Consider the following 25,743-nt stretch of genomic DNA (forward strand, 5'->3'; position numbering starts at 1 on the left):
CAAAGGTGCTAAGCTCGCGTGGTAATGATATAAACAAAATAAACTAGTTATCAGTGCGTTCTAGAAAAATATTCATAGATATGGTGCCGTATTTTTCAAAATGTTGGTCAAACATAATCAAAACAATAATCAGGTTATAAGTTGGAGGGAAAAGTAAACATATGGCCATCAGTTAAGGTACTTTTTGCCACATTGCCGGCATTGTAGGAATAAGTTTTCTTTCAAAGACCACAGAGATTTGCCCCGGGACATGTCTGATAGGCAAATCAACATGCAAAACAATGCAGCAACTGAAAAAAGTGTACAAAAAACTAAAAAGTAAATCCAGAGAAAAGCGCCCGAAAAAGACTTGAAAAACACTTTGTGCTGATTCTGGGCGAAATCAAAAAGTCATCATTCGCCACGAGAAACCGAATCTGCAAGTTCGAGTGTGAGTGTGAGTCTGGGTGTGAGTGTGAGTGTAAGTGCGAGTGTGCCTAATGAGTATTCAATTGATGCAGAAAGCAAGCGGCGGCCAGCAGAAGTAACCACCATAAATGGCCATTTGAAAGACGTTACAGTTCGATCGATCGAACACCAGATCCGAAATTCGATTAGGAGGAGAGTAGGGAGCGAGAAGACCGGAGAACTGCGGGCACTTCACAAGAATTGGGATGGGGCAGCGAAAATTAGAAAGAAGTGCGTCCAGGGAATCGGGGTCAATAGGAAATGAAAAGTGAAATTTTATGCCCAAAGCTCTGTGCCTTTTGTGTGCCGTGTACTCTACACAACCCGGCAATGTGTGCTTTGGATTTTCGACTTTTGATTTTTGATTTTTTGCCATAAAGGAACTTGCAATTTAAATATCATCAAATTCTGGGTTAAGCCTTTGTGCCGGCCACTTGAAAATTGCCACCGTATAATCAGTTTTTGACAGCCATCGCCAAATCAGCCGCAAGCCAAATTGGCAACGGCTCTTCGATGCGAACTGCCCCCTCAAGTGGAAAAGGCGACACTCCGTCGAGCACTCGATGGCTGTTTAATCAGCAGGGAATTGTCCAGAAATCTGCCGGAGCAGAGAAACTGCTGTCCAGAAGTTGGCCATAGGTAGGCCCAAGTCTTGAGGTTCTAAACATATCATAGAATCATAGTGATCAAAATCTAATGAATAGCTAAGAGGGTCTTCACCTTCTGAAAACATCAAATCATGTAAGCTTACTACTTACTTTTTTTACGTACTTACTACTACTGGTTTTTATAGGTACCTTTATAAACTTTCGTAGTACTATAAAAGTTTAAATTAAAACCCCCCACCACCAATCGTAGAATTATGTTAAGAATTCCATGTCTGAAGCCTGAGTGAGCAATACGACTTAATAACTATCAATTATGCATGTTTGTGTAATTTGTTAATGGAGACAAATAAAATAAATCCACAAGATGCCTAAACGCCTGTCAATGGCCCAGCGATATAATCAATTAACACGACTTATGCTGCACTTGGCAACTCCACGGATCCATGTCCGAGTGGTACGGCAAGTACTCCTAGTACTGGTACTAGCCTCCAGCGTGAATCATCCGCGGAACAACACAGAGTTCGTGCCAAACGAGACCTTCTGCATATTGAAATGTGGCAAACAAAAGATAAAAACAGCCAGGGCATTAAGCCGGCATGGCAGGGCAGCATGGCCTGAAAGCTAAGCAAAAAGCCCCAAAAGGTTGTAAACCCTAAGTTCGTCGCAATTAAATGGGCGAATTGCTGAGTGCGTACCTTTGGGCCTTCTGGGCCCTGGCCATTAAAATCGGAGGGCCCACTGAAAATAACGAGCCCATAAAAGCATCTTCCAGCAGCCACAGGTGGCCGGAGTGATGACGCGACAGCGGATTGGGTTCCGTTCCGTTCCGTTCGATGCGGTGCGGTGCGGTGCGGTTCCGTTGCTATCAAACAATTGGGTATTAATTTTAATAAATAATCACTCACCGCACCGAGAATGGAAATGGAAAAAAATAAATAATAATTCAACTTGTTGCGATTGGTTTTTGCATTGGATGTGATGGCAAAGATGACTAGATGACTATGGGGAGGTTATCAACACAATGCCTTGAGTCATCTCCCGACCGAATGGAACATGGAACGCGCTTAAAAACGTATTATGGAAGACGGAAATGAATGCCGGGAAAAAATTGTATGCCTTCGCATTACGTACGTGTATATTATATAGAAATACGCAAATGAAAAATATATAAAAAAAAAAAATAACCATGCATGGTCGAAGAATAAATTAAATTTGCGTTTCAGGCGAAGAATCTTCAGGCAGAATCTTCGCACAAGAATCTTCGTGTGTTTAAAATTAAACCCTGAGCTAAGCTGCTCCGGCATTTCAGCCAAAATAGATAGATTCAGATTCAGATACAGATACAGATACAGATACACCGATGGAGAGATACAAACATCCATGAGATACAAAAGCGGGCTGCGAAAGGTGTTATCAGCCTGTTTACTTTCCACCGGGAGAAGCTCTAGCCCAGCTTGTCTCAAATTACCAAGCAGAAAACAAAAGCAAACGGCTGAAATAACAAATAAGTAACAACGAACACAACAAATACAACGCACACCGAATGGCTAAATAAATTTGGCAAACAAAAAGCCAAACATTTACTGGGCAACCGAAAAAGATGATAAATGATGCGCGTGTGCAATTCGCGTACAAATTGTTTGGCTTTGGCGATGTTTTAATAAAGCTTAACTAATTAAACATCACCACTCAAAACACTCGAAACGTGCGTGTCTTGGTGTAATATAATAGATTTATTAAATTTGTAGTTTGTGTTATACAAAACACCTTAAGCATTGCATTAAAGATGAAGCCGCAACTCGGGCTTTTGAACCCCACGAAGGACGGCTATCAAAAACATTATAAACTTAGTTAAGTCTTAATTTGTATTTCCCGCTGGGGGAAAGACCCCGATCCTCAGAAGTGCTTGGTCAGGTTGCTCAGGCAGGGCGAGTTGTTGGTGAACAGATTGGCCAGGCTGAAGATGTTCAGGTAGGTGGACAGAAAGGTGGCCAGCAGGCCGAAGATGAGCACCGCCATGGTGCAGGACACGTCGCACTCGAGGCGATGCAGGCAGCGAACCATTCTCAGCCAGCAGCCGCGTGGCGTGGTCGGCGGCGTGGTCGCCAGCAGGGGTTCCATCTCCAGGTCAACCGGATCGTAGTTGAGGTCCAGTGGCAGACTTCCGTAACTAGCCTCCGCTGCAATTCGCTGATGTACCCGCTCCATCCGCCGGATGCGGCGGTACAAAAGTGGCGGCAGAATGAAGACCAGTGGTCCGGTTATGGTGCCACCCACCACATCCATCAGGGCATCGAAGCTGGGCACAAATTCCGCCACAAGGACCTCTAGGGCCAGCACTGAAGAGCGGATCAGCATTCGTTTAAAGGAGAGGGCTACAAGCAGGTGGAAAGAGCAGACGATTTAGCTAAAATCTAACGTTGACTTAGATTAATGTGCTTAAAATTCTTATGACGGAACTCATTAAAATTCTTTTTAAGTGGAATGAAATTCCCAGATCATAGTGATCATTAACTTCAGTTACTTAAAACTGTTTGTGAACTTGTTTATCACACAAATATAGACTCACATTCCGGCAGCTTGAAGTAGTTCTCGATCTGCATGAACATCGCGGAGCTGGCCACCGTGACGGAGAAGCAAAGCTGGAGCGCCATCAGGATCAACATCACATAGAAGGGCACACTGGTGGGCAAGGACTGCAGCAGGTTATCAGCTATCATCGATCCAAATTTGTAGGCGGCTATGATGGAGCCAAATATGGCCACGCTGCATGTAACTGATCAAGAGAAATGAAATTATTATCCATCTGTAATCGGACTAGTGGAGCAACTCACTGGCGATTCCGATGAGGGCAGCCCAGGAAACCTGCGACTTGTGCTTCATGTCGATCTGAAGGGTCAGCAGAACGGGGTGGATGTCAAACTGGAAGGCCAATATGCTGTAGCTGTTGAGCACGGTGAGGAAACCAGGCAGCTCTAAGAAAAACCCACCTAGAATTTGGCAAACATATCAACTAACAGCAATACCCACCCAAGGAGATGCCCTCGAAGGGTGTTCCAATCGCAGGAGCTGCAAAAAGACAGAACCACAGCAGCGCCACAATAATGATCATCACGCAAACTGCGATGATGGCCAGACCCCTGGGATGTTTATGAATTGGAGAACCGATAATATCGTTTAATAAAATCACCCTATTCCGAACCCCATCTTACCGCATGTGCTTAGGACTGCCCAGCCACATCAGCGGGCAGATGACCAGGCCGACAATGACGGCCCAGTAGCAGTAAGAGAAATTGTATTGACCAGCGCTCATGCGCAGCACGACGCCCTCCAGGTTCTGGGCGGCCATGACCACGCTGGGCACCGCCATGGCGAAGATGCTGAGATCGAGGAGCACGGACACCAGCAGACTCATGTACGGACCGTAAGCCAGCTCTGCCAGCGCGGCGTAGGGGTAGTTGCGCTTCTGCTGAATGGAGGGATCGAGTAGCTCAGCCATGGTCCAGCATTGGGAAAGCAGGAAGGAGGTATAGATCTGCAGGATGATGATGGAAAGCACCAACAGCACGCCAAAGTAGCCAAGCTTCACCAGCAATGCGGGCAGCGTGACAAATGGGAAGATGCCAAACAAATCCACCACGTACAGGATGGCGATGAAAAGCGACAGGTTCTCCGGTTCGTCCTCATAGGCACGGAAATGGGGAAGGGCGCTGAACCGCGATCTCCGCAGGAAGGGCAACTGATCGTGCTGATGCGAGGGCGTCAGCTGGACAGGAGGCCGTCGCTTGGGTAGTGCAAAGGAGGGAGCGCGCGATGGGCGTGGCGCGGGTTTAGCATTCTGGCGACGGAAGAAGAACATTCGCGATGTGGACTCTTCCAAGGGAAGCAAGCAACTGCAGTCCCTCTAAGCCAAAACTAATGGTGGCCACTCTCGACGGGCAAGCATATTACCATCAACAAGTTCTGACATCGGACACCCAAGGGAAGCCCTGCAACGACTGCAATGTCAATGCACGTTGCCCGAAGTTCAATGCCTTGGCCCTCCACTCCGTGAAGTGACCCACAAAAGCATGGGCCGCTGTCAGCTTGGTAACGAACGTGTTTATTTTACATGCATATAGTATCAACAAATAGCTTCCAGCGCCCCTGTCTTGATCCGTGTGAGTTTCGTCTTCCAGTTTCCTAAAGTTGCACTTGGGAAATCTTCTGCTTCTTCGCTTGGCTCTAAAAACGCGGAATTGATTAGCAGGATCTATGTAAGAAATTCAATGCGTATAGTGTATAACGATACTCACCTCCTCTTTCTCATCCGCCTGCATGGTGATGACCTGCACCGCTTGTCCAGGACCGGATCGCAGCACCTTGGATGCACGTAAAGGCACCTCTCCACAGCAGAAAACTCGCGACGTGGGCGTATGCTGAAGTTGCGGGCTTGGAGTGTCCGACTCGTCCATGTCCTGCTCCAGCTGGTCGTCTATGGAGTAGCTGTTCGCGTTCTTGTTGTTGTCCGTATAGGCGTGGTTAAAGAGCAAATGGTTGGGACGCACTGCATCCGTTATATACTTACTACATTCCACGGGTTAGGCGGGCATGGTCAGTACAATAGCAACAAAGTTAAGGTTATTGTTTAATGGGACTACATTTTGGCAACAATTCGGTGTAAGTAGATGATACGCACACTGACCACCGGAAAACAATGGCTAATTTAACAAGGGTATTTACAAGGAGCAAGATTTGTCAAAAATATACATGCATTAAAAGAATCACTGCTAAAAAGGAACTTGAACTGTGATCTGCTCGGCTCACTCACGCTCCATGTAGAGACGCCACGGCTCAAACAGCTGTTGGTGCTGGTGGGGCAAGTGGTGCGATTTTCGGTGCTGGTGGGTTGGAAAGCGTGTGGGCGACGAGGGCTTCTTTTTCAGGTGCAAAGCGCGTCAGGAGTCGCAATCGGTCGGAGCCGCTGCATCCCGCCTGCGGTTTAAGACACAAAAGGAAACAATACATAGACTGCTGATGGTGCACGTTAAGTGTGTTCTCTGCTGTGTGAAATGGATCAAGGTGGCGCCTTATTCAGTGTACGTATCGTTTGGGTGATTGTAAGTGAACATGCAGGATTCAGGGAAGGTAATAGGAAGACCACCTACGATTTAAAGTTAAACAATCGTTGGCGCTTGATGTACTCCAACACCAGGTCGTCTAGAAGGTACTTGACCGACTGACCGCGTCCTAAGAGCCGCCGAATGAGCGTAGAGCTCACCTCATTGGGCACCCAATTAGTGATTAGCGTAATGTTGCTCTGGAATGCGTAAGGTAATAACTAAGGAATACGGTTGTGGAGCTAGTGTCTCTCTAACCTGATACTTGGTCAATATGTCGGAGTCAAAGATGAATTTTCCGGGGTTTGAGCCGGCCCGAGTGATAACCACCAGACCATGGTTAGCCACAATGTCCTCAATCTGGGGGAAAGCATATAAAGTAAGGATCTATTCAAATATAATATATCAACTCTTACATCGGCTTCAGCCCACAGGCCTGGAACGGCAAAGGACTCTAGTAGGTCGGCGCCGCACAGTAGCTTCAGATGTACAGGATCCCGACTGTCGTGCAAACCGCGAGGCAGCCATCCGGCTAAATGAGTGTCCGGCTCATCATCTCCGCCTGCTCCACCGGAATTAATGTGGTTATTGATATAGTTCTGGTGGTGCTGCAGCACCGCTTGCGTGCGCATCCACTGATTCTGGTGCACCTCCCAATCGGACAACCGGATCCAACTGGAGCTCTGGGTGGCCAGCTTCACCATGGCACATCTGTCCAAGGCAGAGGCCAAACCCTTCTTGCCATATGAATCGTGGGTGGGCGAGATGATGCCACCCACCACTCTGTGGGTACCCTGCATTTCGAAGTGGTCTTTGGCAATCTCTGTTGACAAAAACATGCCGCGTAATTTTATCGATTATGTACCGCAGAATTTCACAATCCGGCTCAACTCACCGAACATTCGAAGGTGCATCGGTGTGGGTGGACTGAAGCATCCGCAGGCTATGAAGGCGATCCGCGGCAGCAGACTCTTTGTTTCCTCGATGAATGCCGACATTTTCTTGGCTTTTGAGCGTGTTTTAAAAGATCCAATCCGCCGGAAGCATTCGCTTGTTATGTTGTTCTTCGACCAGCTGATTTTCGCAATCATCTGTTTGGCTTGTTGTTATTTTCCAACACTAAACAGCTGTGTAGTGGCTGCCACCTCTGACTCTCTATTCGATTAGCGATAACATATCGTGACTAAATTGTTTGATTTTCTTGCAGTTTAATTAAAACGGTGTAAGACAAAAGTACACTAAAAATTCAATAAAGCCTGTTTTACTGCGTAATGGAGAATTATACAAGAATCAGGGCGTTTCTCATTGATAACTATTTTTTCGGTGCAACACACGAACATCGCTTTCGCCAGCGATAGTTACGAAGCCCTGCCAGAACGATTGCCTGACGATACCAGTGTTATCGATTAGAAATGGCGTCCTCACTGTCTTTCTTTTAAGAAAAATTCGTGTAGTCTATTTACCATTTAGCTGCGTTGTGTGTGTCTGTCAATTGTGAGGACACGCTGTTTCTTAAAGAGAACCGCCTGCCTAGAGTGTCCGGAAAGCGGAAACCAAGACGATCGCAGGACGAGGTCGCAGAGCCGAGTGCAAAAACAACGGCCAGCAGGCAGCGACATGAAAATGCATTTGTAGCCCTATCCCACAACACTTGCACACACACTACACACTCTCGCGCACACTCATACACAGCAAAAAGGAGTTGGAGCAGAAGCAGGAGAGGATTGCAAAGGACACCGCTGCAGCATCGCCATCATCTGCGCCAGGTGGAGCACGAGGGGCAAGAGGCGTCGGCGGGGGAGGAGCAGGAGGAGGAGGAGCGGCTGCGGCGACGACGACCACGACCACGGCAACAACAAATGGCGCTGGTGACGGTGCAGCGCTCTCCCAGTGTGGCTGGCTCCTGCTCGAATTCGGTGAGAGGAGACTTGGTGGTTTTCGCGTGTGCATATGCGTGTGTGCTTTGTTATGGTCACCCACTCTCTGCAAGGAGAGCCAATTACGGGCAGGCTGTTTAGTGCGTGTTCCGCTTTTGGCCATGATCCTTTGTGTGCTCGGATGTGCTTTTCATGCCCAATGTTTATCATCCGCCAGCTTGTTGCTTACGCCTTATGGATTGCGACGTTCAACATTCGCGTGTGGGCGGTGTGAGGCAGCGTCATCATCATCATCGTCATCGGCTGCGCTGCTTTTGGTGTAACCCAAGCAAATCCGCAGACGTCGCGACGTCTATATTTTTCAACAGACTTTTGCATTGCCTTATTTGTCGTTTTTGTCGCTTTCTGCTTACCGCTTGTTTTTGTTTTCTTCGCCGCCCCACCGCCCAAAAATAGTTCGCGAGACCTTGACGTCCGCCTGCACAGAGGGAAAAATTAATATCGCGCAGTGATCAATTTAATTTTACACATCGTTTTAAGTCAGATATGCTAAACATGTCAAATCGGTATTTTTGAACATTTAAATTAACACAATTGTATTATTTCTAAGAAAAATATTTTTAAAAAAACTTTACCGAACCGCAGTCTTTTTCGAACCCGAGCCCTTATTCTCAAAATCAGACGGTATACAGTTTACTCACATATCTTGAATGTGTAGATGCAGCGCAGCTTCTTTTCCTCCTTGAAATAGTAGTTAAGACTGTAATTAGGAGTTATCTTACCCCATTGCAAAATCATTTAGCATGCAAGTCTGTCCTTATCCAGATGATATATATATATTTAGCGTAACCCGACGGGTGAGGGACAGCAGGATTAGGTCTTCCTAAACACCTAGTTAACAACTTTCCTTTCTCTATACCATCAGGATGGCGAGGCCGAGGACGACGAGGGCAATAGCAAAGGAAACGATCGCAGCGAGTGCTTCTTTGCGGGCAAGGGAACCGCCCTGGTCCTGGCTCTTAAGGATATCCCGCCCCTGACGCAAAGCGAGCGCCGCTTGAGCACCGACTCCACCCGCTCCAGTAACAGCACGCAAAGCAACAACTCGGACATCCAGCTCCACCTGCAATCAATGTTTTACCTGCTGCAGCGCGAGGACACGCTGAAGATGGTGCGTATCCTATGTAAAAGGACTTTGTCTATTTTATAACATCTTTCTTTTCCCATCAAAAGGCTGTCAAGTTGGAGTCACAGCGGTCCAACCGCACGCGCTATCTGGTGATTGCCTCGCGTAGTTGCTGCCGGAGCGGCACCAGCGACCGTCGGCGCCACCGGATCATGCGTCACCACTCTGTAAAAGTTGGTGGATCTGCGGGAACAAAGTCGTCCTCCACCCCGGCGGTCACCACGCAGCGCCAGCTGTCCGTTGAGCAGACCGCCACAGAGGCCAGCAGCAAATGTGATAAATCAGCGGACAAGGAGAACGCAACGGCGGCAGGCGACAACAAGAATACCTCGGGCATGGAGGAGTCCTGCCTGCTGGGCATAGACTGCAACGAGCGGACCACCATTGGCCTGGTGGTGCCCATCCTGGCGGACACTACAATCCACCTGGATGGCGACGGGTAAGACTAAACATTCATCTCATATGAGTCATACGCTCATAAATGCTTAATTGTCGCGAGTAACCTTGGGAAATATATATAGAACTAAATTAAAAATTAGCCGCCCCTAATCTATACACAAATCGGTGTCGCCTTGACCAATTTCCTCGTTGAGAGGTGGTATATCGCACATTTGTTTCCCATTTATTTTAAGCTATATTAATAATAACCAGGCAGAGTGTATTTGTTGTCATTAATGTCTAATGTTCCTTTTTCTTAATTTCTATGGTTTATCTTATCTTGTTTTGCAGCGGATTCAGCGTCAAAGTTTACGAAAAGACGCATATATTCAAGCCGGTCTCAGTACAGGCCATGTGGTAGGTGCCATTAACCGAGTTAGATACTCATCAGCCACTAATGAAACCCTTGTTTCCTTCCAGGTCCGCGCTGCAGACGCTGCACAAAGTGTCGAAAAAGGCTCGTGAGAACAACTTCTATGCCAGCGGACCCTCTCACGACTGGCTGTCCAGTTACGAGAGGCGAATCGAGTCGGACCAATCTTGTCTGAACGAGTGGAATGCCATGGATGCGCTCGAGAGCCGCCGACCACCTTCGCCTGATGCCATACGAAACAAGTAAGGGTTCGATATAACTAATCATTCGCTGTTTTACTTATTATTTTTCTTGAATGTGATTGACAGACCCCCCGAAAAGGAGGAAACCGAAAGTGTCATTAAGATGAAGCTGAAGGCCATCATGATGTCTGTGGACCTGGACGAGGTCACCTCCAAGTATATACGAGGACGCCTCGAGGAAATCCTGGACATGGATTTGGGCGAGTACAAGTCGTTTATCGACGCCGAAATGCTCGTTATTCTAGGCCAAATGGATGCCCCCACCAAGATTTTCGAGCACGTTTATCTAGGATCAGAGTGGAACGCCAGCAACCTGGAGGAGCTGCAGAAAAACGGGTATGTTTTTGGGGGACATTTTTTAAAATCAACGAAAACTTACTTTCATTTCCAGCGTTCGCCACATCCTGAACGTGACGCGGGAGATTGACAACTTCTTTCCGGGCACCTTCGAGTATTTTAACGTTCGCGTGTACGACGATGAGAAGACGAACCTGCTCAAGTACTGGGACGATACGTTCCGCTACATCACGCGGGCGAAGGCCGAGGGATCCAAGGTGCTGGTGCACTGCAAGATGGGCGTAAGCCGATCCGCCTCGGTTGTCATCGCGTATGCCATGAAGGCCTACCAGTGGGAGTTCCAGCAAGCGCTGGAGCACGTAAAGAAGAGGCGCAGCTGTATAAAACCCAACAAAAACTTCCTCAATCAGCTGGAGACGTATAGCGGGATGTTAGACGCCATGAAGAACAAGGAAAAGCTGCAGCGCAGCAAGAGCGAGACGAACTTAAAGAGCACAAAGGACGCGCGTCTATTGCCTGGTAGCGAACCAACGCCCCTCATCCAGGCGCTAAACCAGGCCAAGTCGAAGTCCACTGGTGAAGCGGGCGTTACACCCGATGGCGAAGAGGAGGATGGCTCGCGCATGCACCGGCGATCCATCGCCCAGAAGTCACAGCGACGCATGGTTAGGCGCTCTAGCAGTACATCGCCCAAAACCCAGACGGCCGTGGTTACCAAACAGCAAAGCCAGTCTATGGAGAACCTTACGCCGGAACGTAGCGTGGCTGAGGAGCCAAAAAACATGCGTTTCCCAGGCAGCAACGGTGAGAACTACAGCGTCACCCAGAACCAGGTGCTGCACATCCAGAAACACACGCCTCTGTCTGTGCGCACACGGATTCACGATCTCGAGGCGCACCGGGCGGACCAGCTGCCACAGCAACCCGTCTGGACCTCGCTGACAAAACTTACACAGACCTCTCACCTGGGAAAAAGTAGCAGTGGCAGCAGCAGTGGAAACATAGACTCGCGGCGTGATTCTAGCTGTTCGGATGTCTTCTCCTCGCAGGTCGACAGTGTTTTTGCCAAGGATGAAGGGGAGAAGCGTCAGCGCCGCAAAACGCACTCCTGGACGGAGTCGTTCGGACCGAGTGGCGGCATCGTGCTGGACCCCACGCCCCAGCAACAGAAGCAGCAGTCAAGCGCCATTCTGCGTCCGCGAGGCACACGTCAGCGGGAGCTACCTTCGCGGCACGCCAGTTGGGGATCGGGAGACAATCGATGCTGTCTGCCACAGAGAACCAGTTCCGGCTCCTATTATGACTCCAATCGTAATACTACGGCCATCTTCGAGGGCGTTATCCAAGACCTTAAGCGCAGTTCCAATTGCAATGTAATCGATGGAGTCGCCGTGGCTGTGGAACCCATAGTTGGAGTTGGCGAAGGCACCGTAAAGCGCACTAAGCAGAAGCTGGAAGAGAGCACATCGCTGAAGAAGCGCTGCCAGGAAGAAAGCCAGGAGCTGCTATTTGAGTCGGTGGATACTGGGCAGAAGCGATGCCCAAGCCTCTATAGGAGCGCCTCCTCGGCGCAGAGTCCGCGTCAGCGCCAGCCGCTACGCTGCAATAGTGAGGAACTGATGCACACCAGCGACATCGAGAACAAGAACACTACGCCAGGCGACCAGGAGGCGACGGTAGTGCTGCGCGTCCAGGGTCAAACGCTGGCCGAGGATCAGCGCATCTCGGGCAATGTGCAAATACTCAAGCAAAATTTCGAAGCCAAAGCGGGGGTGGTGGGCACAGGAGGAGGAGGCGGTGGCACGGCACCGGGATCGGGATCGGGCAATAGTTCAACAATCGCAACGTCGGTATCTGCAGTGGCTGGAGCAAGCTCAACCAATCCCGGCAAGAAGGCGACTAGCCACCAATCACTGCCATCGTCGCCGGTGGCGCAGCATGCCAACCACGTGTCCGCCGCCTCAAACTCCAACTCCTCCGCCTCCAACTCGTCCGATTCCAGCGTAAGCGAAAATTGTGATCGTAATGTAAAAGGTCTAGTGCATAAATATCAAACCACTACTTCCTGCAGTAGCCAGGCGGCCGCCACGCCCACAGTCGCCTGTGCCCCACTGCCACCCGCCGGAACCGCCACCAGCATCAGCCACGCCTGCAGCACCACTACCACCACTAGCTTCAAGCAACGCCCGCTCTCCTACTACGACCGCTCGCTGTCCAACAGATCTACGCATGACTACAGCGACAGTCGACCGCCACCCGCCCCCGTCCGCGTCAGTCACAGCAGCAACGTTCAGCACCAGCAGCAACAGCAACAACAGCAACCGGAGCAGCAGCAGGTGCAGATCCGGCGGTTGGCGCAGCACGGGAAGACGCATCCGCTGAGCAGGCTAAGTGCTCCGAAAACAGGCTTCAACACCGCCGCCTACAACACCATGTAAAGGCCACGCTCTGCTTAACAACATGCTAACTGCAAACTGCAACCTGCAACATTCACATACCACTTGCAACTTGCAATCCATACCCTGTAGCCACTAAGGATCGTCCTCATCCTCTCGCCCGCTTTACTTATTTATATATTTGCCCGCTTACGACCATTTTGTGTTTTTTGTCCAACAATCGAACACCTCCACCCTTCCATCCCCTCATGCCTTGTGTTTGTTGTCTTGTTGTGTAAGGCGTCCATGAAAGCCTCTAAAGAACTTGTGTCTGCAACGTGTGAATGGAACTATTAAGATGACAAGAGAGGGCAAACAAAACAACCTATGGAAATGAAACTGTATTTGTACTTTTAAATTACTTGTAACTGTATACATATTTATTTTATATTATGCAAGAACTGCCTACGAATAAACGATTTATTGTATATACGTCATCGTCTTGTGAGTGTCCCAGTGCCGTCCTTGTGCCATCCAAAGACTCTCTGTGTTGTCCGCCCAACGAACACTGCCCGCCGTTTTTACCAGATTTGTATTTGCAGCCTTATCCACATGATCCGCTCCTTTCGCTACTCTTGGGCGGAGTACAAGAAGTGATCCGGCACATGGAGCACCGACTGCCGAGGCCGCGGCCCAAAAGTTCACACCTTGAACACTTGTATTTTTTGCTATTTATCAGACCACATATTTATAAATAAAAATGTGTAATCCAGTTTCGAGCGCAATCTGTTTTACTGTTGGTCATGAGTCACCTTTGGGTACACACATAATTAAATGGTGACTAGATTTATGATAAATTTAACTTTTTTTAATTTACTACAAAATTAAGATTAACGAAATATACCTTGATTAATTATATGGTAGTTAGGTACGTAAAGTGACTTACAAAGAAGGATTATAACAGTTAACTTTAATTTATCGATCTGAAAATAATATATATAAATATATTTTTCAATATTTATTAAACTTCCTAACGGTAGAAAGTTCAAAAAAGATATTTTAAGATCGGTCTTTATCGATATCCGGGATGCATATTGTCCGCTGCCTATCGCCCATCGATATGTGTAGGAGGAAAGGCAACCAACCATCTGGTAACACTGGCACGCACACACCTGCAGCTGCGCCAGCACACACACGGAACACACACGCACACAGACGCGCACTGAACTTCCACAGTTTCTTTATTTTCTGCAGGAAAATTAGAAGCGAAACGACACGAAATTTGCAGTGAACTCGCGGCGGACTCGCGACCGTAACGTAATCGGAATCTCGCTGGTGTTCCGGAGGCCAAGTGCACACTGTGCGATGCTAGCCACTGGCCAGCAATCAGCCGTCGCCGTCCAATAACCAATAGCATTCGAATTTCAAGTCGGAGTTGCGGAACGGAATCAATCCGACCAATCGCCAGTCATCGTACGTGGCGCTATTCGCAGTCTCGAAGCAAGTGCTTCATCCGGCCGGAGGATTACGCACGGATACCGGAACCGGACGCCAATATGACGGACGCCGCTGGCAATGCGCTGGCCGACAAGGGCCAGCCGGAGATGAAGGGCTGGCTGCTAAAGTGGACCAACTACATCAAGGGGTACCAGCGGCGTTGGTTTGTGCTCTCAAACGGCGTGCTGAGCTACTACCGCAACCAGTCGGAGATTAACCACACGTGCCGGGGCACCATATCGCTGCACGGAGCCCTTATCCACACGGTTGATTCGTGCACGTTCGTAATCTCGAACGGCGGCACCCAGACGTTCCACATCAAGGCCGGCAACGAGGTGGAGCGCCAGTCGTGGGTCACCGCCCTTGAGCTGGCCAAGGCCAAGGCAATCCGGGCCATCGAATGCGAGGAGGAAGAGGAGACGGAATCGGCGCATGTGGTGCCCAGCCAGGAGATCAGCTCGGTGGTCCGGGATCTCACCGACCGGCTGGAGAACATGCGCACCTGCTACGACCTGATCACCAAGCACGGCGCTGCCCTACAACGCGCCCTCAACGATCTGGAGACGAACGAGGAAGAGTCGCTGGCCAGCCGCACGAAGATCGTCAACGAGAGGGCCACCCTCTTTCGGATAACCTCCAATGCGATGATTAACGCCAGCAACGACTACCTGCACACGGCAGAGGCCCAAGGCCACAAGTGGTCCAAGATGCTACACCACGAGCGCGAGCAGCGTCAGCGGCTGGAGGAGATAATCGAGCAGATGGCAAAGCAGCAGTCGCAGATGGAGCAGGCCGCCGTACTGGTGCGCCAGAACAAGCCGGTGCCATCCAGCTCGGGCGCCGGTACTGCCGGCTCATTGGTGACCTCAGACGAGGAGATGGAGTTCTTCGACGCCGAAGAGCACGGCTATTCAGGCAGTGGTCGCTCCCCTGAGTCTCCGGATCGAGAGCGGGGTACGTTTATCTTAAAGATGAACAAGCGCCGCAGTAGTAGCGAGGACCAGGTGGAGGGTCATTTGGAGGGCAGTTCCTCGGAGAGTGACGAGCAAAAGCGCACCGTGCAAACGGTGCAGCAGGTCTGCTTGGTGAGTGCGCCGCGAGTAGCATCCGGAGGTCAGGGCGACGATGACGACGTGGACAAGGCTTTGCCGGCCAAGCAAAGCACCGACTCTATCTACGGACGCAACTGGAATCCGGATCTGATCAAGAAGCGACGCGACCGTGTACCAGATAAACCGAACCACCCCATCAGCCTGTGGGGCATTATGAAGAATTGCATTGGCAAGGATCTGTCCAAAATTCCAATGCCCATCAACTTCAACGAGCCGCTGTCCATGCTGCAGCGCCTGGTGGAGGACTACGAGTACACGGAGATACTCGACTATGCGGCCACCTGTCAGGACGAGTGCGAACAACTGGCCTACATAGCCGCCTTCACCGTGTCCGCCTATGCCACGACCACAAACCGCACGGGCAAACCCTTCAATCCGTTGCTGGGAGAGACTTACGAGTGTGACCGGATGGATGACTACGGTTGGCGGTGCCTGGCCGAGCAGGTGTCTCACCATCCACCGGTGGCGGCACTCCATTGTGAGAGCAAGAACTGGACGTGCTGGCAGGAGTTCTCCATGACCAGCAAGTTCCGCGGCAAGTACGTTCAAGTGAGTATCGGTGTATAAGCAAGGGACTCCTAGGATTGGGGTTACAGTCTAAGGTAATCTGATAACCTAATAATGCATTCATTTCGCCACAGATCAATCCCTTGGGCGGCGTCTATGTGCAATTTCCGAACAGCGGCAGGCGCTATGCGTGGCGCAAGGTGACCACAACGGTGAACAACATCATTGTGGGCAAACTCTGGGTGGACCAGCATGGCGAAATGGAAATCCGTGGATCGCAGGCGGCAGAGGGGCACAAATGCGTCCTGAACTTTATACCCTACTCGTACTTCAGTCGCGATGTGCAGCGGAGCGTGAAAGGCGTGGTGATGAACAAAGACAACGAGGTAAAGTGGGTGCTGCGCGGTACGTGGGACATGAAGATCGAGATTGCCCCAGTGCTCAGTACATCGGGATCGGCGAGCAGTCCAACCTATACCACCGGCGAGTTTAAGCTGGCCTGGCGCCGTCGTCCTGCTCCTCCTGATTCGGACAAGTTTTACCACTTCACCACACTAGCCTGCCAGCTCAACGAAGAGGAGGAGGGCGTGGCGCCGACAGACTCACGCCTGCGTCCCGACCAAAGGCTGATGGAGCAGGGAGACTGGGATGAGTCGAACAAGGAGAAATTGCGCCTGGAGGACAAGCAGCGCACAGAACGACGCCGGCGGGAAAACGAGGCGGAGGAGGCAGCCGCAGAGGGTAGGCCGTATCCAGCCTATGAGCCCATGTGGTTCAAGCGCGAAAAGGAGGAGGGAAGCGAGGAATATGTGCACGTTTTCAAGAACACGTACTGGGAGGCCAAGGCGGCTCAGAACTTCGAGGGCTGTCCGAATATATACTAACTAGACAGCAGTAGCCAGCGGAGCAGCCATGGAAGCAACTGCAGCCACTACCACACATAGCAGCCTTAGCGAATATTCTAAAGTTTTCAGATATCCAGCCTCCACACAACTAACACACCACAGCGGGACACGCTCCGACTGATTTCGGAGCAGCACATACGCATATAGTAGTACCACACTTCGATCTAGTGCATATATATATATTTATATAAATTAATTCCTGTAAACTAACCAAGTTCGATCCATACCCCTGCGTCGAAATGTACTTTGATTATTTCTTCCTGACTACCGGTTCCCCCATTCTAGTGGCTTCCCAGAAGATGGCCAAGACAAATGATAGCTCCTAATCCTCGTTTTCTATCCAAACCACTAGATGTCTTTTCCCTTCCGCAGAATGCATATTTCGCCTTTGTTGTGTATATAAATATATCGAACCGAATCGAGAGAGCCGAGAAGGAAGCGAGAGAATATGTTAAATGTTATAAATTTATGCAATTTATTATTAAAGTATTATTTAAATAAAGCAACAATGTGTGTGTTTAACTGGGGAAACTCGCGATGCCGCCTGGCGACACCACCTGCACACCTGCGATAAGATCCCGCCTGACTCACGCGATCGCTATCACATAATCCGGCTGCCAATTAGGGTGTAGATCGAACTGCCGACTAATAAATCGTAGAGGCGTAAAGTACAGAATTCTTGTTTTAATAGTTACACTGCGAAAATTGATGGAAAGCTTTTATCAATCATTGGTTTTCAGTTTCCTGGATAGGTTATTCAATTACGAATATACTTTCTTTAAATAAGTACATGTAGATCCTGACCAATTAAAAAATATTTAACAGAATAGATTTCAAACCTATTTTAAAATAATTTCAATTCTCCAACGATTACTTTCCCCTAAGGTTGCCAGTCGAACAAGTCGAGCACCCCATGCTGCCATCGATCAGCATTAGTTGACTACACACAATAGATAACGTTTAAGCGGGTCAGAGCACTACCCTCAGTTGTTATCTGTGGTCTGGGAGGGTGCGAATATGTCCAGGGACTTCAGGAGTGCCTCGCCCGACGGGTCGCGACCCTGGAAGCGACGGAACACTTCCGCCGTGGGCACAGATCCGCCGGAGCTGAGGAAGGTCTGCTTGTAGCGCCGGCCAACGACCGCGTAGTTCTCCCCGCTTCGCTGCTCTGCAAAGCTGCTCGAAATATCGGCGGCTATTAGGCGGGAATACAAGTGACTGAACTGGGCGGCCGCCCAATCTCCGGCAAATATGTCGGTCAGGGAGCACGGGTGAGCGTCCTTCTTGTCCAGCGGCATGCATTGGTAAACCGGCCACAGCTTGCGAACCACCTCCAGCCAAAAGGCATTCGAGCGGTGCAGCTCCACGTCGAGATCTGCCAGGTAGAGGTCCTGGCACAGATTATAGCCAGCCAACTGGGTCTTCAGCAGTCGCATTTTCTGGGAGAGCTCAGCCTCCAATGGCTCACCGCTGCTGAAATGCCCGGAAAGGCTACGAATCACTGTGGGATCGTCGAGGAAGTTGCTCATCACATGACCGGACACTTGCGAGGCATCCCATTCAATGTTAGACAGTCCCGCCAAATCGCTGTAGCCCGCCTGGGTGAGCAGGTGCTGGAGTCCGCTTCCGAAAGTCTTAAACAGCATCTGCAGATCATCGTATCCAAGGAGTGGTGGCTTGGCATCCGGACTTTGTGGCTCCGAAAAGTTGAAGATCAGTGCGCAGAGAGGCGTAAGACCGGCAGATTTGTTGCTGTTCCTTATGCCCACCATCCAACCGTTGTTCCTGCCGAACTTGTGCTCCTTGGAGTAGCAGTCTACATAGAAACCACCCACCGGGGTGGAGCTATTGACGGAATCAGCATCGAACACATCATAGAATTTAACTGCCGGATGCCACACCTCTGCATTGGGCTGCTCAACTATTTGGATGCCGAAGAGCTTTTCGCTCAGCGCAAACATTCCGGACAAGACGCGGGGCAGTGGGAAAAACTCGCGGAGCTTCTGCTCTTGGAGACCGTGCTCCGCCACCAGTTGTTTGCGGCGCCAGTAGGCAACGTCGTAGGCTTCTAGCTTGTATTCACAGCCGCTGTCCTGAGCGAAGCTCTGCAGTTGGTCCAGCTCCACACTTTGAGCAGGGCCGGCAAACTTTAGTAGCTTGGCAAAGATCTGCTTGAGGTTATCAACACTGCCCACCATCTTGGTCTGCATGGACATGTCAGCAAAGCTTTCGTAGCCCAACAGATTCGCCTGTCGCTTGCGCAATCCGCGAATTTTTTCGAGGTGTGTGCTGTTCTCCAGGGATTTTTCCTGCTGCGAGGATGCCTTCAGCACACTGGCCCTCCAGACGTTCCAACGCTGCAGTCGCTCTGGGCAGTGTTTTAGAAAACCATCGACCACTTGAGGCTGAAGGGTTATCTTCCAGGGACCCGTCAGAGGCTGTCCAGGATCGCGGGCTGTTGCCTCAAGAAGGGAAGGCGGAAAATCCCTTACAAGATTGAAGTCCGTAATAACCTGTCCAAACGAGTGCACCGCCATGTTCACCTTGTTCTTAAAGCTGGCCCTCTCTCGACCCAAATGGGTAAGCAGCTCCTTCAGTCCATCCTGCTTATCTTTGTCTAGCGTGAGCCCGTTCAGCTTGCCCTCGAGCAGGAACTTCTGTCGCATCCTCTGCTCATCCGGACCGGATTCGGATGACGCATCCTTGAGCGCCTTATACACCGTCTGGTTGCAGAACTTCGCGGCCCGTGCATTTCGCGCCCGTTCATGGATGTTCATGTAGGATTTGGTGGGAATCAGGGTGGAGTTGCCCAGGTACAAAGCTTTGGCCACTCCCCACGTCGTCTCCAGTGGACCCGTCACGGTGTCCAGCTCCTGAAAGATGCTGGCGGCATTTAGCTGCTTGCCACTATGCAGATCGCTCTCCAGCGCCTTCACCGAGTTCTCCACCGCCGACGCCTGCTGGCCAATGGCGCCGAGGCACATCTCGATGGTGATGTCACTGAAGGCGGGCAATCCGTCCGGCTTGAGCACGCCCTCGCCCAGCGGTCCCTCCTCGCCGATCTCTGGTACCCTGCAGTGATAGCTTTAGTGACTCCACATTCCGCATCCAGGTAACTTCCGTACTTACAGCACTATGTAACCCGGCCGGTTTTCCGTTGTGTGCAGCGGGGCGCTAAACGCGGCCCGGATGAGGGGCACTGGCGCCGGGCGTCGTCGCAGGAGGTTGAGCATGTCCTAGGTTAAATCGTTTATCCAGATGTGTACAATCCCGAAGAGTTTGCTCCGGAATTTGGGTTTCTGAAATAGGGGCCAGCGTTTACACAACACGCCTGGACCAAAAAGCAAGTGACAGCGGCCAGGGTTGCCACCATCAGCGGCAGAGCCGGCAGTGATGCGAAAATCACAATCACCATAATGAAGTCACTGATTCCAATCTATCCAAAACTGTTACTTTTCTAATTGGCATTAACTTTATTGTAAAAAGTTAATATTAATAACATCGCTGATTTTACGACACTTCTTTTATTAAATATTCTACAATACATTCTTGTTTTGCACGTGAGAGTCGCTTGAAATATTTGTTAAACTATTTAGCACAGATAAAAATTACATGTTTTATGAATAAGGGTCTTATTGTCTATTCTAATAATAGGAATACGTCTCTTGTACAATTCGGCTTTTCGTGCTTTGCTATTTAGGTAATTACTAAAATACATGGCAGGTGTCGTTATGTATCAAAAAACAATTGTTAGACAATAAATAAAAAGAGGCGAACGTAGTCTATAAATTTTTTTTTTTTTGGGTTTTCATATGCCGAGCATAATACTATGCGAATGAAATGTTATAACTAGTTTCTAAAAGTTAAATCACCGGTGGTATGAGCGTACCATACTTAGTTCAACTTAAGGTTTGCCAAGGTGGCATCTAAGTCCATGTTCTGGGGAGGACCATCCCCACACCGGCGGAATCCAACAGTCACCTGTCCGCCTGAGCGCTCATCCTCGGAGGCGGAAGTGGAAGCGGAGCCCGAGAGCGATGGTTGTCCAAGGGAATCGGGTCGAGACAATCCCGGTGCCGAAAGGTGCTGGAAGTTGTAGTGCACCCAAGCCCGGTAGTTGACTATGGACTGCGGCACCTCCACAATGTTGGCCAGTATGGGGCCGACGATCTTGGATGAGTCAGAGTCCACCAGCTTTGAGAGCTTTACGAATGCTGCCTCGAAACCCTGCATCACGTGGAGCGCTCCATACGAGCTCCTACCAATGTCGTTGGTTGGGGTCACTGGATCCTCTATGCTGAGCACCGACTGCCAGTTGTTCTCGCCCAGCGTGGAGCGAAGTCGCTCCTTCTCCACGCAACCACCTTCGCCGAGAACCGATATTCCGTACTTGAAGAAGTCAAACTTGCGGCCGTAGTAATCTAGAAACTGGATGAGCAGCAGGGCCAGCTTATTGTGTGGGCTGTATCGCTTGTTGGTACGCGCCTGCTGCTGCAGAAAGCTGATAACCATTAGTGTGAGTGCGTAGGACGAGACTCCGCCGGAGCTGTACACCTCGTTGAATCCCTGAAGGCTTAGGAACTGTTTGAGCACCATGACCAGCTTGGGCAGCTCGGGAAACTGCCGGATAAAGTCCTTGATCAGCTCGGCGGCCTGCACGCCCGATGCTGCGGCGTTGAAGGTCACATCGAACCTGATGCGGGAAATGCGCTCTGTGAACTTGACCACGGGCACGGAAGCCTTGTCGAGAACGCTAACGCTGTCCGGATCGGTTACGCCTTGGCTGACAAGTTCGTTTTGAAGCTCATGCAGCAGCCTGGGGTTCCAGTAGTAACCATTGTATACCACCAGGTCGATGTCCGAGCCCGGCAGGTTTAGTCCCGTCCGAAAAGAACCAAAAACATCCACGCATGCGCCTGGCCAAATGGTAAGCACCACGTCCTCGATGCGACGCACTGCTTCCGCCCGCAGACAGAACTCCGTTGGCGTGGATTGGATGTAGCTGTAGAAGTGCTCAATCTCCTGGTGCAGCAGGCAAAGCGCCGGGATCCCATTGCCGTACACCAGACCGGAAAGCTGCCACGGCTTCGCTGGATTTGATGCGTCACACATTTTGCGGCTCCGCTTTTTGTTTGTGCGCGGAAAAGGAAGTGAGGCAAAGAAAAATATAAGCGAGAGAGAGATGCAAAAAAAAAAATATTAAAGAACGAGAAACGAAGGAAAAATCTGTAAAACGCGAATAGTGCCGTTATTCGAACTGGAATGCCAACTGATTCCGATTGGTGTATATAAAACGTAGTAGTTAAAGTTTTCTCAATTTGAATAAAAGATAACTCAAATTAAAAAAAAATTAACAAAAGAACTGGCGAGTGATGTGTAATTTAAGTCTTTCGAACTTATGGTTGCCAAAAAATGCGGAATGTATCGGAAACAAACAACGAAGCCTGCTGCGTTGACGAATTTCATGCCGCCAGTGTTGGGCAACGTTCTCAATTCAAGTTTGAATAAAAAGATTTTGGCAAGTACGAAATATGAAAAAGGAAAACAACTTTATTGAAACCAGCAAAACTTAAAATGTTTTTCGACGAATTCCCGACAAAACTGACACGTTAAAGCAAATATATAAGGGTAAGCATAAGTAGTAAATAGTAAAATTAACGAATAAACTTAAGAATCTAATCCTCCTCTAGGTGTCGACGGTGCTGCATTTGGAGCTCAAAACGTCGATTGAGGCGTACCCCGCGGATAAACTCAGCTTTCTCCTTCTGGTCCTTAGTTGTCCTACCCTTGAACATGTCAATGTGCCGTTGGCGTCGTTCAGCCAGCTTGTTATCGTGCGAATCGCCAGTTCTGCTGGAAAACGTGGCGTTGAATGTCTTCACCGTGGAGGTGGACAGATTGAAAGCTGGCTTTGGAGCTACATTGAATGTCTTCACCGTAGAGGTGGTCAGATTAAAAGCTGGCTTCGGAGCTACGTTGGGAGCGGGAGCGGTGGTCTTCAAAGGCAACCGTGATGAGTTCACCTTATCGGACGGATGATCCATTACCATGGTTCGATCGGCGGTCATGTCGATCTTCTTCACCGCCTTTGAACGAGCCCGATCCTCGACAGATGTGGAGCTCTGCAGTTTCTTTGCCGTCGATCCTTGTATCGGCTTCTGTACAGAATTCGTTAGCACCTTGGCGCGTTCCGCCTTGCGTTCGACGTGGTCCAGCAAGCTCTCCATCTTCGCAAACTGCCTCTCATGCATGGCTGCAAAATTGGGCATCTTGGTGCGTTTATTCACCTTGCTGGGTGTGATGGTTTTGTTCACTGGTATAACACCTGAGGAGGAAACAAATGTTTATAAACATAACCAGAATTTATTTATTTTTCTATATATACCTCTATTGGGCTTGGGGATCCTGCTCACTTTGCAGCGGTTTTCGTCCAATGACTTTGAGCGCCTACGGCGGTTATTGACATCTGGAACTGTACGTTTAGAAAGGGCTAAGGATATCTATTGTACAGAACTTACTACTCTTTTGAAGTTCCTTCCAGCGCTTATCAATGTCCTCGACAATGGCAACTTCAACGGGACTTTGAAATGATACAGTTCGTGACATAGTGTCGTTCCAATGGGTGGTCGACTTGGAACGTTTGCGTTTGTACTTCGGTTCTTCTTCTGTAGCCTTGGGATCATTAGAAACTGTCTCCTCTGTTCCTGTAAACTTAAACATTGGCTTTGCCTTATAGGGCGTGGGGAATCGATAGCCTTTCGACTTTGATACATTTGTCGTAGCTAGATCACCCAGATCCAAAAGGGTTTCGTCCTGATCATCTAAAGTTGTGAGCACCACCTTAATGGTTGGCTTCTTATCCGGAATTGCGGGATTTGGAGCGCAAGCTACAGGCTCCATATCAGAAGTAGCGACCAGTATAACACTGGCATCGAGGACGGAGGTGCTCGCTTCCGGCTGCTTGTCCGGACTGACAACCAAAATAACGCTTCTATCCGAATCCTTCTTGTCTTCTGCATCGTATGTGGTATTAAGAGGCGAGTGGCTCGGTTCATCCAGGCCCTCACTTTCCATCAATAGTGAGGGCATTTCTTCCTCTACAAAAAGTTTGTCATCTACTGCTTTTTCTAATTGATCTTTAGCTGCAGCTACTTCTTTGTCTTTATCAAGCGCAGCTGGTTTTGTTGCTTCATCAGCTTGTTCATCTCTCTCTTTATGTTTTTGACCATCCTCATCGACTGGACTCGTTTGGGCTTCATCTTGAACAGCCTCCGCGTCACTTTCCTCCTGGCTGTCCATATCCAGTGGGCATAAGCCCAGTTCATCAATGTCTGCTTCATCTTCCTTTTGCTTCTTGGTGTTAGCTGCCCGTTGTTGATCTCGATTTTTGGACGCCTTAGAATACTTTTTCATGGACAGTGGTTTCTCTACAATGTTCTTTCCATCTTCTGCGTGTTCTTGATCTGCTGTTTTGGAAGAAGAAGACTTCTTTATGGATAGTGCCACTTCCTCTACTATGTCTGCCTGATCCTCAGCAGTTTCTTTGACACCCTGCGGCGTATCCAACTTTTTCTGTGGGACCTCCAACTCCGTGTCCTGCTCCTCCTTATCCTCTGAAATTATGAGCTCTGTTTTCTGCTTCTTGGCAGCCATGCGCTTGGACTTGCGGCCGCGTTTGCGCGAATTCCTTCCCACCTCCGCGGCGGTCCACTTCTGGACGGAAGGCTCCTCGTCCTCGGGATCGGCTAAGAGTACTTCGGCAATAGCCTTCTTGGCGGATCGCACTATAATATCATCGTAGTCGATTGCTGGACGCACACTTTTTCGGCAACTGCGTCTCGGAGTTTCGGTGGCTTGGTGAAGATGGCCGGGAGTGCCCGGTGTCTTCGGAGGATCAGGATGCGTCGGCGAATCCTTTTCCGAAGTGGCGTTCATTCGCTTGAGGACCGCTCGTCGCGATTTTCTAGCCACTGGAGTCTTTGGTGCGCCTGTATCATCCTTCCTCCGATTGGCGTCCTCATTTTCCTGATCGTTCGGCGCCAAGACGCCGACATCGTTTGGGGGATAATCTTCAGTAATAGGGTGGAAACGATGTAGGTACTAGCAAGCATATGCCTTTCACTGAGTATTTACCAGTATTTAATTCCATTTCTAGCTGGATCTTTTAGATTTTAGTGTAAAACGACGCAAAATTAAATGCCAATGATATTCAATCTGTACGTTTTTTTTAAAGATGAACTCGTAGTGTTACCAGACGTTATTATCTAACTACACAAAACCTGTTATCGATCTTCGATAAATTCACTAAAAAATACAAATTTACCGCTGAATTCAAATGTTAGCAATTTATACCCGTTCCTTTTAGAGTAAAAGGGTATACTAGATTCGTTGAAAAGTAGGCAACAGGTAGAAGGATGCGTTTTCGACCATCAATAGTCCAGTCGATCTGGAGGTTAGTTTCTTTGGTGGTTAGTTTGTCTGGGGGATAGATTATCTAGGGTTAGTTTATCTGTTTGTTAGTTTAACTGGGGGTTAGTTTATTCGCCGGTTAGTTTACCTGGGGGTTAGTTTATTTGTCGGTTAGTTTAACTGGGGGTTAGTTTACCTGCCGGTTAGTTTAACTGGGGGTTAGTTTATCTGCCGGTTAGTTTAGCTGGAGATTAGTTAATCTGCCGGTTAGTTTTGGCAATTTTCAGCGATATTCCATAAAAAATGTTGATTGTCAGCTGAATAACGGGTATCTGATAGTCGAGAAAATGACTATAGCGTTCTCTCTTGTT

General features: G+C 49.3%; 7 protein-coding genes and 1 long non-coding RNA gene across 12 annotated transcripts; 3 read left to right on the plus strand and 5 right to left on the minus strand.

The window, feature by feature from the left end:
• Positions 1-2,889: 2,889 nt before the first annotated feature.
• Positions 2,890-4,927, minus strand: LOC122618779. Its single transcript, XM_043795339.1, has 5 exons — positions 4,268-4,927; positions 4,086-4,195; positions 3,890-4,030; positions 3,625-3,831; positions 2,890-3,430 (listed from the first exon to the last, which is right to left on the minus strand). The coding sequence occupies exons 1-5, from the start codon at positions 4,912-4,914 to the stop codon at positions 2,952-2,954; spliced, it is 1,584 nt and encodes a 527-aa protein (XP_043651274.1). The 5' UTR covers positions 4,915-4,927; the 3' UTR covers positions 2,890-2,951.
• A 5-nt stretch (positions 4,928-4,932) lies between these two features.
• LOC122618780 lies at positions 4,933-5,835 on the plus strand. Of its 2 annotated transcripts, none has more exons than XR_006326062.1 (3): positions 4,933-5,144; positions 5,197-5,311; positions 5,401-5,835. It is a non-coding gene; the product is annotated as an uncharacterized LOC122618780 (long non-coding RNA). The 2 variants fall into 2 exon arrangements; XR_006326063.1 differs by having other exon boundaries at positions 5,022-5,144; positions 5,190-5,311.
• LOC122618778 (nicotinamide/nicotinic acid mononucleotide adenylyltransferase 3) lies at positions 5,142-7,307 on the minus strand. 2 transcript variants are annotated; one of them, XM_043795336.1, is made up of 6 exons: positions 7,050-7,305; positions 6,571-6,977; positions 6,413-6,514; positions 6,203-6,354; positions 5,351-5,621; positions 5,142-5,279 (listed from the first exon to the last, which is right to left on the minus strand). In XM_043795336.1, the coding sequence occupies exons 1-6, from the start codon at positions 7,243-7,245 to the stop codon at positions 5,238-5,240; spliced, it is 1,170 nt and encodes a 389-aa protein (XP_043651271.1). In that variant the 5' UTR covers positions 7,246-7,305; the 3' UTR covers positions 5,142-5,237. The 2 variants fall into 2 exon arrangements, with proteins under 2 accessions (XP_043651271.1, XP_043651272.1); XM_043795337.1 differs by lacking the exon at positions 5,142-5,279 and having other exon boundaries at positions 5,516-6,029; positions 7,050-7,307.
• A 247-nt stretch (positions 7,308-7,554) lies between these two features.
• LOC122618776 (protein phosphatase Slingshot) lies at positions 7,555-13,434 on the plus strand. 3 transcript variants are annotated; one of them, XM_043795335.1, is made up of 8 exons: positions 7,555-8,070; positions 8,957-9,202; positions 9,265-9,656; positions 9,947-10,012; positions 10,076-10,270; positions 10,337-10,606; positions 10,662-12,570; positions 12,639-12,778. In XM_043795335.1, exons 1-8 carry the CDS (start codon positions 8,014-8,016, stop codon positions 12,639-12,641), a joined length of 3,138 nt encoding a protein of 1,045 aa, XP_043651270.1. In that variant the 5' UTR covers positions 7,555-8,013; the 3' UTR covers positions 12,642-12,778. The 3 variants fall into 3 exon arrangements, with proteins under 3 accessions (XP_043651270.1, XP_043651268.1, XP_043651269.1); XM_043795333.1 differs by having other exon boundaries at positions 10,662-13,434; XM_043795334.1 differs by lacking the exon at positions 7,555-8,070 and adding an exon at positions 8,604-8,888 and having other exon boundaries at positions 10,662-13,434.
• Positions 13,435-14,124: 690 nt separating this feature from the next.
• Positions 14,125-17,469, plus strand: LOC122619582 (oxysterol-binding protein 1). The gene is made up of 2 exons (XM_043796602.1): positions 14,125-16,100; positions 16,193-17,469. The coding sequence occupies exons 1-2, from the start codon at positions 14,499-14,501 to the stop codon at positions 16,940-16,942; spliced, it is 2,352 nt and encodes a 783-aa protein (XP_043652537.1). The 5' UTR covers positions 14,125-14,498; the 3' UTR covers positions 16,943-17,469.
• LOC122619583 (oligopeptidase A) lies at positions 17,415-20,329 on the minus strand. The gene is made up of 2 exons (XM_043796603.1): positions 20,093-20,329; positions 17,415-20,035 (listed from the first exon to the last, which is right to left on the minus strand). The coding sequence occupies exons 1-2, from the start codon at positions 20,194-20,196 to the stop codon at positions 17,947-17,949; spliced, it is 2,193 nt and encodes a 730-aa protein (XP_043652538.1). The 5' UTR covers positions 20,197-20,329; the 3' UTR covers positions 17,415-17,946.
• A 142-nt stretch (positions 20,330-20,471) lies between these two features.
• LOC122619127 (inactive non-canonical poly(A) RNA polymerase protein Trf4-2) lies at positions 20,472-22,383 on the minus strand. Its single transcript, XM_043795867.1, has one exon. The coding sequence runs from the start codon at positions 22,073-22,075 to the stop codon at positions 20,858-20,860; it is 1,218 nt and encodes a 405-aa protein (XP_043651802.1). The 5' UTR covers positions 22,076-22,383; the 3' UTR covers positions 20,472-20,857.
• A 103-nt stretch (positions 22,384-22,486) lies between these two features.
• On the minus strand, positions 22,487-25,242 carry LOC122619126 (titin homolog). Its single transcript, XM_043795865.1, has 4 exons — positions 25,097-25,242; positions 23,482-25,032; positions 23,349-23,429; positions 22,487-23,288 (listed from the first exon to the last, which is right to left on the minus strand). Exons 1-4 carry the CDS (start codon positions 25,110-25,112, stop codon positions 22,639-22,641), a joined length of 2,298 nt encoding a protein of 765 aa, XP_043651800.1. The 5' UTR covers positions 25,113-25,242; the 3' UTR covers positions 22,487-22,638.
• Positions 25,243-25,743: the final 501 nt, after the last annotated feature.

This window comes from Drosophila teissieri, chromosome 3R (assembly GCF_016746235.2).
Source record: "Drosophila teissieri strain GT53w chromosome 3R, Prin_Dtei_1.1, whole genome shotgun sequence".
Lineage (NCBI taxonomy): Eukaryota > Metazoa > Arthropoda > Insecta > Diptera > Drosophilidae > Drosophila > Drosophila teissieri.

Bases quoted from the DNA above. Each gene is read 5' to 3' on its own strand.
- LOC122618779 (XM_043795339.1), bottom strand. From the start codon at position 4,914: ATGTTCTTCTTCCGTCGCCAGAATGCTAAACCCGCGCCACGCCCATCG. The intron at 4,196-4,267 runs GTAAGATGGGGT...TAAACATCCCAG, and splicing joins GGCAGTCCTAAGCACATGCG to GGGTCTGGCCATCATCGCAG. The intron at 3,832-3,889 runs GTGAGTTGCTCC...TCTCTTGATCAG, and splicing joins TGCCCTCATCGGAATCGCCA to TTACATGCAGCGTGGCCATA.
- LOC122618778 (XM_043795336.1), bottom strand. From the start codon at position 7,245: ATGATTGCGAAAATCAGCTGGTCGAAGAACAACATAACAAGCGAATGC. The intron at 6,515-6,570 runs GTAAGAGTTGAT...GCTTTCCCCCAG, and splicing joins GCCTGTGGGCTGAAGCCGAT to ATTGAGGACATTGTGGCTAA. The intron at 5,280-5,350 runs GTGAGTATCGTT...CCGCGTTTTTAG, and splicing joins AGGCGGATGAGAAAGAGGAG to AGCCAAGCGAAGAAGCAGAA.
- LOC122618776 (XM_043795333.1), top strand. From the start codon at position 8,014: ATGGCGCTGGTGACGGTGCAGCGCTCTCCCAGTGTGGCTGGCTCCTGC. The intron at 8,071-8,956 runs GTGAGAGGAGAC...CTATACCATCAG, and splicing joins CTGGCTCCTGCTCGAATTCG to GATGGCGAGGCCGAGGACGA. The intron at 10,607-10,661 runs GTATGTTTTTGG...TTTCATTTCCAG, and splicing joins GAGGAGCTGCAGAAAAACGG to CGTTCGCCACATCCTGAACG.
- LOC122619582 (XM_043796602.1), top strand. From the start codon at position 14,499: ATGACGGACGCCGCTGGCAATGCGCTGGCCGACAAGGGCCAGCCGGAG. The intron at 16,101-16,192 runs GTGAGTATCGGT...ATTTCGCCACAG, and splicing joins TCCGCGGCAAGTACGTTCAA to ATCAATCCCTTGGGCGGCGT.
- LOC122619583 (XM_043796603.1), bottom strand. From the start codon at position 20,196: ATGCTCAACCTCCTGCGACGACGCCCGGCGCCAGTGCCCCTCATCCGG. The intron at 20,036-20,092 runs GTAAGTACGGAA...CTATCACTGCAG, and splicing joins CGGCCGGGTTACATAGTGCT to GGTACCAGAGATCGGCGAGG.
- LOC122619127 (XM_043795867.1), bottom strand. From the start codon at position 22,075: ATGTGTGACGCATCAAATCCAGCGAAGCCGTGGCAGCTTTCCGGTCTG.
- LOC122619126 (XM_043795865.1), bottom strand. The intron at 23,430-23,481 runs GTAAGTTCTGTA...GTACAGTTCCAG, and splicing joins GAAGGAACTTCAAAAGAGTA to ATGTCAATAACCGCCGTAGG. The intron at 23,289-23,348 runs GTATATATAGAA...TTTCCTCCTCAG, and splicing joins GATCCCCAAGCCCAATAGAG to GTGTTATACCAGTGAACAAA.